The sequence below is a fragment of the Camarhynchus parvulus genome, chromosome 6, assembly GCF_901933205.1.
Source record: "Camarhynchus parvulus chromosome 6, STF_HiC, whole genome shotgun sequence".
Lineage (NCBI taxonomy): Eukaryota > Metazoa > Chordata > Aves > Passeriformes > Thraupidae > Camarhynchus > Camarhynchus parvulus.
This window is the reverse complement of record NC_044576.1, coordinates 5,836,599-5,851,962: the sequence shown is the minus strand read 5'-3', so window position 1 is coordinate 5,851,962 and position 15,364 is coordinate 5,836,599. Positions and strand designations below refer to the sequence as shown.

The 15,364-nt window shown below is 43.1% G+C and overlaps 1 protein-coding gene across 2 annotated transcripts; it reads left to right on the top strand.

The window, feature by feature from the left end:
- Window positions 1-638: 638 nt before the first annotated feature.
- On the top strand, window positions 639-14,602 carry NRBF2 (nuclear receptor binding factor 2). Of its 2 annotated transcripts, XM_030951699.1 has the most exons (5): window positions 673-773; window positions 9,193-9,314; window positions 10,471-10,555; window positions 11,955-11,995; window positions 13,069-14,602. In XM_030951699.1, the coding sequence occupies exons 4-5, from the start codon at window positions 11,972-11,974 to the stop codon at window positions 13,783-13,785; spliced, it is 741 nt and encodes a 246-aa protein (XP_030807559.1). In that variant the 5' UTR covers window positions 673-773; window positions 9,193-9,314; window positions 10,471-10,555; window positions 11,955-11,971; the 3' UTR covers window positions 13,786-14,602. The 2 variants fall into 2 exon arrangements, with proteins under 2 accessions (XP_030807558.1, XP_030807559.1); XM_030951698.1 differs by lacking the exon at window positions 9,193-9,314 and having other exon boundaries at window positions 639-773.
- Window positions 14,603-15,364: the final 762 nt, after the last annotated feature.

Here is a 15,364-nt window from a genome sequence, read left to right as displayed (position 1 = left end):
TCTCTCTGTAAGATTAATCATCCTTACAGAACAGCCATTAGTGCTGAAATACTTTTAATCAAGATCATAAGCAGCAAAGCCCAAGGAGCAGTTGAGGCCTCTTGGTTTGTTTAGCCTGGAGGAGCCTAAGGGGAGCCCTCATTGCAATCTGCGAGATCCTTATGAGAGGAAAGAGAGGAGCAGTGAGGACTCTCTTGCACTCTCGTGACGACTGACAGGACTCGACAAAACGGCATAAAGCGGAGTTAGGGCAGGTTTAGGCTGGATATCCGGAAAAGGTTCTTCCCCAGAGGGTGGTCGGGCACTGAACAGGCTCCTGAGGGCAGTGGTCACGGCCCCAAGGCTGACAGAGCTCAAGGAGCATTTGGACAACGCTCTTGGGCACAGGGGGTGATTTCTGAGGGGTCCTGTGCAGGGCCGGGAATTGGACTCGATATTCCTGATGGATCCCTTCCAACTCAGCATATCCTACGATTCTAACATTTCCTTTCGTCTCCTTTTTTCTCTCTCCATTCCCGATTCTCCCCCAGACCGCTCCCTCTGCCCTCAGGGCGGGCGGCGCGCGCGGCGCCCGTTGCCCCGGCGACGCGGCCCCGTAGTCTCGCGAGGCGGCGCGCGGCTCTCGCGGGCCGGGCGGAAGCGACCGCCGTGTTTACAACCCGCGCGGGGGCCGGGACGCGCCGGGCCGGGCCGGGGGCACCGGCGAGCGCCCCTCGCCCATGTGCCCGCAGCCCCCGCCGTCCATGGAAGTGATGGAGGGGCCCCTCAACCTGGTGAGCGCGGGGAGTGGAGGGGAAGGGGGCGCGCGTCGAGTCAGCCGGTGCCGCCGCTGCTCCCGCCGTTCAGACAGCGGGGAGAGGGTGACACCGCTCGGCTCCTAGTCCCGGGTGAGCAGGCGGAGAGGCGCGACCTGAACAGAAAAAGGGGCTCTTGCGGCCTTTCTTCCCCCCAGACACCTGCTCAGGTGTCGGGCCAGGCCCTGCCCGCACGGGAGCGGGGCCCAGCGGCGGCTGCGGGAAGGAGCGGGTGCGCTCGGCCCGGTCCCGGCGGGGACAGCGCTGCTCCGGGCCCGGAGCGGGGAAGCGGCCGGGTGCGTGTCGTGGCAGGTTTGGATTGGAGGGGTGTGGGGACATCGCCTTGCAAAATCGAGGGACAAGGGCAGCTCAGGAAGGAAGCGTCCAGAGGAAGCGTTTAGATGACACAGGCCATAACCGTGAGGGTTTAAAGAGCTTTAGAGGCTTGTCAGGGCCTGCTCTTGGCTAAGTGCTTCCTGTAATTCCAGAAGGTGAAATGCTTTAAAACCTTAAATCAGTAATTGTTTTGCTTAAACTAAATTTCTAAGGAACCTGAACTGAAACAGTCTAAAAAATGTCTCTTCACAAAAGCTAATCAGATGTTAAACAGTCTGAATTGGCAGGTCTCTCTCCCAGAGACAAGATCTAGGTCAAGAAGAGTTCATTCTCTGCTGCCTTGTGGGTTTTACCAAAGCTGTAGCTTGGCTATGTGGTGATACACAGAGCAATCCCTTGGAAAACAAGTTTTGGTCCAGCAGTCCAGTTAAACAGAGGCAGCACACTGAGAGTACAGCTGTATTGCTTCCAGGAATGAGTTAGGTCCAGGAATTGTTTAGACATTGCCATGCAAACCTCAGAGACTTGTGTCAGTTTAGGTTTTAACCAAAGCTTTTTTATGCCAGGGTGGATCAGCCCTGACAAATCACTGCCTACAGAGTCAATCAGGTATTTCTAGGTTGCTCTCCCTAGTTTCAGAAAGATTTACACAACTGTCATTGTAGACCACCTATGGAATTAGGGCTGACAGTGTTGTAGGAAGATGGTCTATTTAGATCTGAAGATCTAAACAGATCTTGCAGAACCACTCTGGGTATGTCAGCATCATACTGTCTCACTTTTTATTCTGTCTACTGAAAGACTAATTTAAATAAGGAACAGCAGGAAATAGGAAAGCTCTTGTAACCTGTTGATATCATGGGGTTAAAATCAGGCAAACTGAAAGCAGGAGGGCTAAACTATAGCTGTTTCACAGACATTGTAAAAACCCTTTTAAAAAAAGGAGATCTAGTGCATAAGAGTCTAAAGAGAAAATTATAATTGTATATTCACTAGTAAATGTCTGAAAGTAGCAACTTTTTTGGCAACATCACCAGCCAGTAATGTTTCTTCCTGAGACCACTTCGAAGGATTATAGGAGTGACGTGACTGTGACTAAAGCCTGGTTTATGACCCTGCAACCACAACAGGAGTGTGCTGTCACCATGCCTGTCTAGCTCCAGGCTGACAATAAGGTCAAAACACTTCTGGGTGTAATGGATGATACAGGATTAAGAGTTGCTTTACACACTTTCATACACACAATTATGAATTCACAGCCCCTCTCTGCTGTGGAGCTTCAGACTGAGCATCATTCAGGGAAGGTGCCAACCTCCAAAATAAGGATGTTCATTTCAGTTTTTGATACTATCCAGTGTTACCTATTGCACTCTCTTTTCCCATAAATTTCTTCTCTTCCCTAAATCTAGTTCCAGTGAATTTGAAAAGCACAACTTTTTCCAAAAATGCCAACGAGGAAAATAAAGCTACCAAAAAAAAAAAAAAAGGAAAACCAACCAAAGCCACCAAGTCACCCAACACCTAAACTACAAAGTGATTTTGGATAGAGTAATCATTAATCTTATTTAACTGCTATCAATGGTTTAAACACAAGATATTTTCCCTCTTCTAATATATCACAGCCTTGACAATTTTCACAAAACTGATTTTCCATCAGTTAAGGCTATTCATTAGAATTTACCACAATACTTGAATCTTGCTTTGTCCTGTAAAAATTATCCATTAATAGTGGATCAGCTAGTGGAGCATCTAGTCTTAGTTACTGGGAAGCATGGATACTGTCCTGATTTTCCTGGCCAGCTGATCTGACCACCAAAAAAACCCCAAACAAACCAAACAATGACAAGAACAGCAGAAACAACCAACCACACCCCACCCCTTACACTTTAATGCCATATCTTCTATTTTCCTGGCTTCAATTATGCTCTTTTTCTGAATGATACATTTCCCTAAAATAAATATGGAACTTAGTCTTCTTCAGCCTCACACAAAATTTTTAGGTTATGCCATGGAACTTAAAACCAGCATGAAGCAAGTGGAGTCCCTGCACCAGCAGGCAGCCATACAGCTGGTACCTAGCTCAGCTGATTACTTATTTCACACATAATCTAGATCAAAAACACCTCAACATTCCTTTTACAAACTAAAACTTACACTGTAAAGGCATGAAGATAAGAATTCTATGAACACTGCATGTTTTTACAGAGCATCTTGAGAGCTTCTCTGTGCTGCTTGTTATTGGGGCCCTTCCTACTGCCCTCTGATTTAGGCAAAGAATTTTGATCCCATATCCAGCCATAATTTTACCCTTAGGTGTAGGAGCAAAAGTTCAAGTTAAGAAGCACAACCACACACTGCTGACCATCAGAAGCTTGGAAGCAACAGTAAAAGTGAGGCAAATAGTATTAATCTCAGGAAGAGACTAGAAATTGCTCCTTAAACAGAGTTTGACACTCAGGACTTCATAATTCTGCAGATTCTACTTTCACAGCTCAGTAGTGTCCTGTAGCTAAGGAGCTATACCACCTCTACCTTGTATTCTTCCTGCAAGGTAATAGTATTTGTATGGTTTATAATAAAATACAATCCAAAATCTGGTTAATATCTGTCAGCTCTTAAGTTTCCTGAAGCAAAAAGGACCCAGCTTGAAGAGCTGCTGTTTTAGTGAAAACCAGAAAGCACAGACCAATAGCTGGAGTGAGAACAGCACAAAATGTGTATTCCAAGAACCTCATATAATGAAAGCTTTTAATATTAATGCTGCTAGCCATCAGTAGCAACCATTCCAGTGCAAGCCAATCAATGGTTTACTTAATTATTTCAAAATGAGGTAATACTGCATCCACACAAAGGCAAAATAACAAGCAGAATAAATATACAACATGGCAGTGTAGGAGGAGAAAATAGAAAACATCTACAGAAGTTCACTAGAGACCAGAGAATTTAAACCACACATGTTAATGTGTCTGAGACTTAATGCCAGCCTGCACTTCTGTTATTTTCATTGGAAAACCAGCAATATTATGTTAATCTATAGAAACATCCATGGAACCCCATTTATTTTTTTTTTTTCAGTCTTAAGCTGTCAGCTGCTAGACTTGATCTTCCAGTGTGAAATGAAACCAAAAAAAGGCAGATACACTCAATTCTGAAGTCCAATTACAGAGATCAAGCTTGTAAGGTAACAAAAGTGGAAGTATCACTAGATAGACATGCTTAACACAAAATCTGTTTTTACCACAATGTGGAAGAACCAAAAGGTGTGAATCCACAGAGGCAGCAGCATGTCTGAGTGAAGTGGCTGGAGGTGCATCACATACTCATCTGAACAGCCAGATCAGTAATAGCCACCTTGGAAAAGCTGGACAGCATTGTGTGCAGGCATGTACCTGCTGTAACAGCACAACACAAAACTGTTCCTTGTGGCACATAAAACAACTTGCAGTAGCTCCCGGTCAAGAACATAATTAGCTAAGCACTGGGTGGTTGGCAGGTGTTCTTTCCTCCCTGTACCTGTGCTGTTTGGGTACCTACCAGCAGTGCCTTTCTGCTGTGTCACACTGGCCTTGCATGCCCCTCATCAAGCCACAGAGCTCAGCTGTGTGAGCATGACCAGCAGATTAAAGACCCAAATGAAGCCATCTCAGAGAAGCCTGGTGAGACAGGCTGAAGGCACAGCTGAAGCCTTTCTGCCCCACTTGTTTTGAAATTGTTTCTCTTGGAGGCTTGTTTTACTTGGACAATTTGTTGTAATGGTTCAGATGCTCCTATTGAGAGGCAGCTCAGTTGCTGTAACAGCTTGAGCCTTGTGGTTTAGGGCTACATACAGAAGCCCAGACTGGTTTTGTTTATCAGGGCAGTGGAATGGTTGTCACTTAACCTTCAGTTAGTAAGACTAGTGTAGTACCAGCTGTGACACATTATATATGGGGACAAGAAGGACATAGCCAAAGCAGCTGAGATCTGTGGGCACACAGAATGCTCTGGGGAGGTGGTGCAGTCACCGTCCCTGGATAAGGAAAGGCCAGACATGACTCTCAGTGCTATGGTCTCATTGACAGAGTGCTGTTCAGTCACAGGCTGAACTCAATCTCACTGTCTTTTCCAACCTAATTCATTCTGGGAGTCTGAAAATGGCTCTGAAAAACAGGTGGAAGCATTTAGTGTTTTTATCATACTGAATACAGGAACCGAATGAGGTTGATTTGACTGTGCAGTAAGTAAAAGGATACCACACCTTAAGGAAGGTGCAGGTGCTCAGGGAAAGGGCTGCAGCTCTGCCTGGATGGGGTTTTGAAGACTCCACCTAACCTGAGCAGTATGAATGCAAGTTGGGTTCATTCCAGATCTTTTAATTGCATTTGCATGGTGAGGAACTCAGAGTAACCATTTTATCTGAAACTTGGAATAGGTTGGGAACACAGGCATAGTCAATTAGAGCTATTCAGTCAGTTAATGGGGTTGCCTAAACAGCTGCTTGCTTGTCTGCCCATATATTTAAAGTCTAATACTATTGCTTACATGCAAACTGAACTTTGACATCTTTACAATTCAATCCAAAGCAATTCAAAGTGGGTCTGTACTCTCAACATTAACATTCTCATGATAGTGTCACTTACTTGTTTTGCTCTATAGGAACACTAACCTATCATTTACACAGTTGAGTCATTGTTCTGTCAACCTTGCTAAATACAGGCTTTCAATACAGAAAATTGAGCTAACATGTGACTAGTGGTCTTGGTTGAACAGCCACAGTGGGTTCTGCCATTTTTTGGCTGACCTTTAGTCATCTTTCTCTACAGAATACAAGTATTTAAAAATGGGGTCTTGCTTCTCTTGGTAAAACTACACCATTTCCATTTCTTTAGTTTTACTGCAAATATATTCTACTTTTTATTATTTTTACTTTTAGTGCAACTGCCACTAAATACAAGCATTTTCCATAGTCACCCTGATGAAGGTTGCACTTTTTTAGTAAATGAATGGCCATAGTTTATTCTTAGACCTCTCAGATCAAGTTTTGAACTGTATTCTCTCATCATATTTTTTCAGTGCATATGAGGACATACACATTCAAACCTTTCTAAATGCACTATTTCCTGGTAAGAATGGCTTTGAAAGAGGCTTCTGTAGATGTAGCCTCTGACAGAGTGTGTGTGGGGTGGAGAGAGCCATGGTGCACCACCTTGTCCCACCCTTTGTGGCCTGATGCTGTAAACACCCATATGGAAAACACTCAGCACTCTTCTGGATCATAGAGCAGCAATGCAGTGTGCACTTTGACTGTTCAAAATAGAAATCAGACCTATAGCCTTAAGGAAACAAATCCTAAAATAGATCCCTCAGCTCTCAAAAAAACCCTTCCCCCTTGTTTTCAGCAATAGGAGAGCACAGGTATTAACCTTTTCAGGCAATAATAACTGATATGCACAGCCCATAACATAAAATAGATGATGGTAGCATCAAACAGTGGTTTCACTTAAAACATTTACAAACAGAAACTTCTTTGCAGTTAAACTTTCATCAGGCCCCATTATTCTAGCAGCTAGGTTTTTCCTGCCTTTGTCATTTTAAGTAAAGTGCTGTAATCTGTGCTCCATAATCCCATTAAAATACATCATTTTCTGGTGAGTCCTTTGTAATATACTATGAAGGCTGTAAGCTTAACATCTTGTGCAAGGCTTTGTCCAGTGAAGGGCTGTTCCATTAGTGGAACAGAGAAAAACAAAACATACCTGTCTCAGCTGCAGGAGCACCGTTGCAAATGACTGCTCTGAGGAGAGGGTGGTAGGCCTACTCTGTTTGAAAATGTGTACTACATCTGCCTTTTTAATTTTTTTAGAGCATTATTTTTATACTGGTGAATCAAGCAGGGTTTTTTCCTGTTATGCTCCTTTCCACAATAGCTAACAACTGGAGTTGTATGGGAAGAGTAGCAGCTTTCCTTCCTTATCCCACAACCTAAGCCAGGATCACACTGTGGTAGTCCTTTAAGTTATAAGAGTATGCTGTGTCTAGAAAGAAAACATTGCTATTTTTTTCCTTTGAGGGAGCAGTAATAGGTCTGGCAAGTGGGCCTTAAGGCTTCATTTCTCACAGCCTGCAGTCACATCATTATCTAGTCTATAGGAGGAAAAAAAACAACCAACAAAGAAGTGGAGTGTTAAATTTTGGTTAAAGAAAGCTGTAGGTAAAGAGGAGACCCTCATTGCTGTTCTAGAGGATTATTTGATTGGGCTTTTATTCTTCTGTTCAGAGATTACATAGGCAATGATTTGGGCTAGTCAGGTGGAAAGATCAAATAGGAACACTTCCAGAATAGCAGTAAAACTCACTAAAGCAAGTGTTGTCCCTCAGCATCTCACTACATTTACAGAGGGTGTGGAAAAATGTCTCACCTTCTCCAGTTAGCCCAGAGTGCTCCCAGTCACACAACAAGGCTCACCCAAATCTCTTAAGAACCAATTATATTGGAGCAAGGTGAGGAAGCTTTATAGCTTGGCCATCCTTAACTCACACCTGCTTCCTATTACAAGAGTCAAGTTGTTACACCTGTCCATTTGCCTACTGGGAATTCCTGCTCATCAGGATTGGGAGAGACATCTGAAAGTAGCTGTCAGCCTGCTTCCCCTTTTCAATTCTATAGCTTCTTCATAAAGTATAATTTTTCTTACACCGTTTCCTACATTAATTTCCAGCACTTCAAGTGGAAGAGGAAAGAGAAATCAAATCTATAAATCACCACAGTCAAGCAGCAGGTGTTTCTGTAATCACAGCAGCAAGACCAAAGTCAAAGCAATCCTGCTTAAATCTGCTGGGAATCAGCACTGGAGCTCCAGAGCTGTTGTGTAAATACCTTCCTCTAGCATGACATCAGAGCAGGGGTAAACTTGAGAGTTATCTTCTCTTTATGACAGAGCACCAGTTCTTCCATTGCCAGTTTTATAATGGGACACAGGGCACTCTGAGTTCAAAATAGATGTGCTAACAATGGTGGAAGCTGCCTGGCTGAGGGTAACTGAGCACTAAGAGCAAATCATCAGAGTAGCCAAGATGTAGAGGCTCATCCATGAGAATGGCTAGTAAGCATCCAAGTACTTCTGCTGCAGCTTCACTTGCTGCTAGGAAACAGCACCACTAATTTCTTCCAATTGCTTGTTGATAAATAAGCTAATGTGAAAGTGGGAGAAATTCCTTGATCTTTCCACAGTCAACTAATTAGAACAGACACAGGTTAGAATAAATGAGCAAGTATTTTCTTGTCAACCTGTCAGGAAAAGATAGGAAAATAGGAATTCCTTGCCCATGACTGACTGCAAAACAGCTAGTTTTCTCACACAGGGCTGTGCTGAAAATGGATTTTTTTTTCTGGTGTGGCTCCTGTTGTTTCCATTGAGAATTCTGTTGCATCAGAGTAAGATGGCCTGACATGTATATTTTGATGTAAGAGCAAGAAAGGCATTGTGATCTTGTTATCAGAGGACCCTAGGTTTTGTTTTTGCCAACATCTGTGGACTTTTGTTTTCTTCATTTTATTCACAGTTCAGCCCAACTTCTCCAGACACCCTTCAGCTTCACTGGAAGTTAATTGAGAATGGAAATAATTTAATTGCTCAATCAAATAAGAACTGAATGTCCTCAGATGTTCTGCATGTGCTTAAGTGATTTGAGTAAGATCACACTCCAGCAGTTTAAAACATACATGAATAATGTTTGAAAACAATGGGACTCAAATTCTCATATGTGAAAACTAGTACATGGAACTTGTCCTCTGACTTGTTGAATTGCTTTCTCAGCTCTTCTGTCTCTGGCAATTCTATTTCCTCTTTCCCTGGTTTTTTACACCCGCCCTTGCAGTTTGAGAAGCAGCTGTATCAATACTAATTTACTGAAAAATTGTTTTGCAAAGAACTAGCTCAGGTGTTTTTATGTCCATGACATAGCTAATTTGTAATGGGACAAGCTGCCAGGAATAACCAAGGAGATGGCTCTGTCTGTGCTGATACTGTTTGTTCATATCAAAGGGAAATAAGTTTATCTTTCTGGCATATGTCGTTTGTAGGAGTCCGTAGAAAAAGGCCATAAAACAGACGATTTTCCAATAGGAAAATACTTCCTCTTCTGAGATGATTTAACCTCAGAAGAAATGGGAAATGCTAACAATGCTCTGAGGATTCAGTGAAGGTGAGAAAGAAGAATATAGCAATATTTTTTGTGAAGAATCAAGGAGTTGTGGTTTAGGTTTTTTAAGAACACACCATATTTGCATATGAAATGAGTTTTGGGAAAGCCAAATGTCTCTGTTCTCTTCTGTGGTGTCAGAGCTGCTAAGATTCTGGTAGAACCCTGAACTTACTGTAATACTGTAGGGCATAACTCCACTTGGCAGACAAAAATGACAAACTGACCTGCATTTTGGGACTTGTATTTTAAATGGATGTTAGTACCATGTAAGTATCAGTAGCTGATGTCTGTTTACTTCAAGCTCCACATGTAGTAAAGCAGTCCTGAACAGTGTGTGTAACTCAGCTGGCTAGTGCTTGCTGCTTGCAGCCTTTCACATTCCACAGCTTGTCTTGGAGGAAGGGCCATAAAATCCATGTCTTGTAGTAGTGACAAAAAGGACTTGCTTTCATGAATATTGCAGTGCTGGTTATGCAATAGTTTCTGGCTAAGCATATGCAAATACTTGCATCAAGTGTTGGCTTTTAGCAACAACCTTAGCCTGTGTTGGTGGTTTACATTAGTGGCTTACAAATACTCATATAGATTTAACTGTTGTACAGCAACAACGTGACTTTGATACTTTTAACTATGGCTGTGCTGTAACCATTAGTTGGTGTAAGCTGCAGACAAAAAAAAAAAAGGCAAGTTATTCACCCAAGAGGCAAAATGTCTTGGGCATGGGGCAGCAGAAAATATCAAATCAGCTGTAAGATGTAACACAATTCAAATATCTTGCATTCTGCCAGGTAAATTGGCCCAAAATACTTACAACTTCTAATAACTTCTTTTGGCCTAGTGTTCTTTTTACATTACTATGGTAATTGCCTGCCTAGGAAAGAGGATGTGCTTTCTGAGGAGCAGCTTCAAAGTATTTTGTTGTGTACACACCAGTTTTGCTGCATTAACAAACTTCACTTCTTACCAGTACAGACTCTTGTAAGATACTATTAAAGAAGTGCAACTGCAAAGCTTGGAAGGGAGTGAAAATCTGAGCCTAAAAGCCTGAGAACTGGAGTCAGTACAGGTTTTCCACATGTATTGATTACTTTACAGAGAGGTATAACTATTTGTCCATTAACCCTCATTGATGTAATGTTGTTTTTTTCATTTTAAGGCTCACCAGCAAAGCAGAAAAGCAGACCGCTTGTTGGCAGCAGGGAAATATGAAGAAGCAATTTCCTGTCACAAAAAAGCTGCTGGTGAGTAGCTTATTTCTCACATTTCAGCACTTAAAATCAGTTTCTAGATTTGCATGCACCAAGACTGTCTTGAGTTCAAGAAGTGTTTGAACAATGTTTGGGCACATGGGATTCTTGGGGTGTCCTGCACAGCACCAGGAGTTGGCCTTGATGCTCCTGCTGGGTCCCTTCCAGCTCAGCAGATTCTATGATTCTGTATAAGTAGAATGTCTAGTTCCTTGCAAAATTTATATTTTTTAAATGTCAGGGGTTTTTTTCAGTCCAGATCAAGAACCCTTTAGAAAACTTTTTTTCTCCTGTGAGCAGCTAAAGTCAGACATTTCCAAAGTTGTTTAGATTGGGGGTGATTATCACTGTGAAGGCAGTTCTTGACTGAAGATGAAGCCAACACCTTGGGGTATGCACAGACTGAAGTTGTGTACCTGCTCGAAGCCAGTTGCTCTTTATACTTTGCATTTTCTTTACTGCTTTCATAGGCGAGGGCACAGTGTTTTCTCTGTTGGTAAAGGACAAATGTTTGCTTACAAAACTTCCCTTTCCTAATGTCTGCATCAAGGCAGCATGGAACAGGTGAGAGCTCCCCAGAACTTGAGCAAAACTTGCATCACAGACCTTGACACTGCGGGGACAGCCTCTCCTCTGTGAGATCTTGTGCTTTTACCTGTCCTTTAAATAGTCCTGCTTCACTTTTTGTGTTGGGGTCCCTCAGCTCTCTGACAGTGTGCAGCTCCTTGGCAGAAGAAGAAAGGAGATCTTAACTGGAGTAACAAGTAGGGCATTTTCAGTGACAGGGCTTGTGTGGAGACAAAGTAAGTGGCTGCTCTGAACATGGTAACCTAGATACCAGGCATTCTGCCTCCATTCATAAATACTAGAAAACTCCATAAAGGGAGAAACAAATAGTTTCTTTGGTATTTATGAATACTCAGAGTGATGAGGGATTGCACTTACATTCTAAAATGCATACTTTTTGGTTTTTTTCACTTCATATACCAAGATAAAAGCCACAAATACACTGAATGTTTCTTGCTTTTGTCTTGCATCATTCCAAATTTGGTTGAGAATTTCTCATACATTGTCATTTTCAGCACTAGTAAGATATGCTCAAAGTCTTTCTGGAAATTGCTGCTGCTCTAAAAACAAGCTGGAGTGACCAAAGCCAACAGGATACTATGGGAAGGGTGTAGTGTGCATTACAAGGTCTTACAGTAATTTTTTCAGACTTCTGAAAAACAGCAGGTGTTTCCAGCCACTGTAACTTGTAAATACTTTCCCTCTAGACTGCTGCCTTTATGTGGGGTTTGAGCACACAGGTCTGAAGGCTTTCCTTAGCTTTTCTGGAGGTGTTCAGGTTTCCCAGGCTGCCCTGAGTGCTGATGGATGATGTTCTGTCCCACAGGGTACCTCACAGATGCCATGAAGCTGACCCAGTCGGAGCAGGTGAGACCTGAGCACAGCAGCTGCCAGAACCATCCATAGCCCCATGCTGTCCCCATGGGTCCCCTTGGGTCTGATCACACCCCTCCTGGCCATTTGCCTCTGCAAAATTCTCTGAACTCTTGGCAACTGCACCAGGAGTTTCACAAGTGTGGTAATACTAATTTTCCTAGAGTGTTTTTCCAAGGACAAGAGAAACCTTAACCCATCCAAGGGGTCTCCAACTTTCTACTCTGTCAGACATTTTCAAGTATGTGACAAAACTAGTGTCATGTTTAACTTTATCTGTTAGTATTTTGCCAAGACAAAAAACCAAGCATCTCACCTACAGTTTGTCATTTTGGCTTAATGCATCCTGATTGGGGGATCTCTAGAACAACAGCCCTGACACTTTTTCTTATTCATTGCATAAGTTTATCTGTGAATGTAGTAGTGTAGTCTGCTCAGTACTTTTGTACCAGCAGGCTTTGAATTTAGCCAGTATATGAAATGAAATAACCCTTGGAGATCAGACATTTGTCTTTGCTCCAATGGGTCATTCTTGTAGAAAAATGGTCTTTGACCCAGGTGAGTTCATAACCGCTGTGCCACCTCCTTCATTAAATATGGCTGAATCATTTGGGTCCATACCTGGCCTTGGAGCAATCTGCTGCTTCATTTTGGGTGTTATTGATACAGTTACACAGATACCTTCATAGAAGCATACAAAAAGTTTGCATTGTTTAGCCAGAGTGTGGCTGTGCATGCCAAGTGAATCTCTTCCTTCTTGGTGTTGGTCATAGGTCAGTTAAACTCTGGGTGCCTCTGCCCAGAGGTATTGTAGCCTGGTCAGTGACCTACATACAAACAGACCAGTAGTTATGGTAAATCTGACATATCTGAATCTGTTGCACTGTACAAGCAATGAGCACTTCCTGTTGGACTTAATGTCTGAATAACAAAAGCTCCCCCCCCTTGGGCATGCAGTGATGCTGTTGATGTAAATATTTACACACATGTAATTAATTCAATGTTTGTGAATATTTGGGTGGCATTAGGAATCACCAGCTAAATTGTTTAATCTTGTTCTTACTCAGGCTCAGCTATCACTGGAATTACAAAGGGATAGTCATATGAAACAGTTACTGCTCATCCAGGAGAGGTGGAAAAGGGCAAAGAGGGAGGAAAAGCTGAAAGCCCAGCAGAGTGCTGACAAGGAAGCAGCCGCACATCTTCAGACTTCTTACAGGCCATCTGCTGAAGACTCTGATGATCAAAACGTACTGGTTCCTGTTGCTCAGAAATACAGCTCTTCCACCGAGAAACATTCACAGGATATTCGGGGTGTCTTTGACAGGGACCCAGATACACTTCTGTTTCTGCTTCAGAAAAAAAAGGAGCCAGTGGAAGCATGTATTGGGAGTAAAGCGCCAAAAGATGACAAAACAATAATAGAAGAGCAGGCAACCAAAATTGCAGATTTGAAGCAGCTCATAGAATCTCTTGTAGCTGAAAATGAGAGATTAAGGAGAGAGAATAAGCAGTTAAAAGCAGAAAGAGCTAGACTCCAAAAATCTCCAGTAGACAAGGAGTTGGATGTAGACACTGACTTTGTGGAGAAGTCAGAGTTGTGGGGTCTGCAGCAGCACTCGGAATCTGCTTCTTCAGCTGCAACTTGGCAGAAGTTTGCAACAACTGCTGGGAAGGCAAAGGACATTCCAATACCCAACCTTCCCCCCCTGGACATCCCGTCCCCGGAACTCCCGCTGCTGGAACTCTCTGATGATATACTGAAGGGACTGATGAATAGTTAAAAACCAGGAAAAGTGCTCAGTGTAGTTACCCAAACTTGAGAAAAGGGAAAGCCACCAGGACAATGGTGATCTGAGGGCAGAAACATTTACCACAATCCTACTGTTGGAGAAAAGGCATTAAGCAACTTTGTTACTGTGAAATACACATCATATCTGATTTTACTTCATGGAAGTTAAAGGTACCATAGTTGGTATAAGATGGTGATCTCTTTAGTCTTTCTCCCAATGTTTCAAACCAAATGACTGCCTGGAGAATGTTTCAAGTAACACAATCCTTCAGGGTTTTTGAGTATGCTATATGTAATAGTTATCTATAATGCCATAAATGATGGTGCAGAACCTAACTGTTATGGTTGCCAGTTGGCTGCCACTTCATATTGAAAAATGCTTTCTAGCATGAATTTAAACTGTGCATTTCATTATGCATAACTTTGTTAATTCAGATACAGTGCAATTTATACACCTCCTAGATGGATTTATGTGCCACACTCTGTATTCCTGACCATGTTAACCTCAAGTCAGGAGAGATTTTAATTTCCATGCTATGAAGGAACCAACTTACTCGTTCTGTCGATGTGGGTTTTTTGGGGGGTTATCTGTTTACATAACTAATCAGGGTGCATTGAATCTAGCTATTGGTTTCTGTATAAAGTGACATGGTTTAAAATGAAAAATCTATACTTAAGGTAAAATACCCTTTTTGTTTTCAGTGATGCATGAATGGAAGTAATTCTAGCTGGCAGTATTTGATTGAAAAAGAAATTGTTTACAGCTTAACCTGATTCAAAAAGGATAGGAAAATAAAAACCAAGGTGTTTTGACACTGTCTGTTACATCTGTACAAATGTTGCCAAGTATAAAGAACAAATTAATACTTGTACTAAGTGTTAGGATACACCTACAGCTGAGCTTCCATGTTCATCATCCAGCAAATTCAAGAAAGCTGGGATGAATTCAGAGGGCCTTGCCCACCTGTGGAGTGACCTGGCTGACAGCCGGGTTCCAGCCCCGTAGAGCACTGGAGCATCAGCAGAGCAGCTCCATGGATTTGCTGGGACAGCAGGAGCTGTAGGAGCAGTGCTGAGGGTGCTGGCTCTGAGCAGGGCCCTGCACACCCCGAGGGTGCTGGCTCTGAGCAGAGTGTGCACACCTGAGGGTGCTGGGACTGAGCAGGGCTGTGCACAATGCACACACCCCGAGGGTGCTGGGACTGAGCAGGGTATGCACACCCTGCAGGTGCTGGCTCTGAGCAGGGCTGTGCACACACCCCGAGGGTGCTGGGACTGAGCAGGGCTGTGCACACCTGAGGGTTGTGGGTCTGAGCAGGGCTGTGCACAATGCACACACCCTGAGGGTCTGAGCAGGGCTGAGCACACACCCTGAGGGTGCTGGGTCTGAGTACGGCTGTGCAGCCTCCTCACACCTGTCCCTTCCAGCACGGCTCAGCCCCTGCCCTGGAGCCCAGCTGGGGCTTTCCCAAGGGGGGTTTTAGTGTGTAGTGGAGGCATTAATTACCTTCAGCTGTTACTGATTAGTGACTTGTTCAGTATTGCAAGCTATGGCATTTTTAAATTATTCT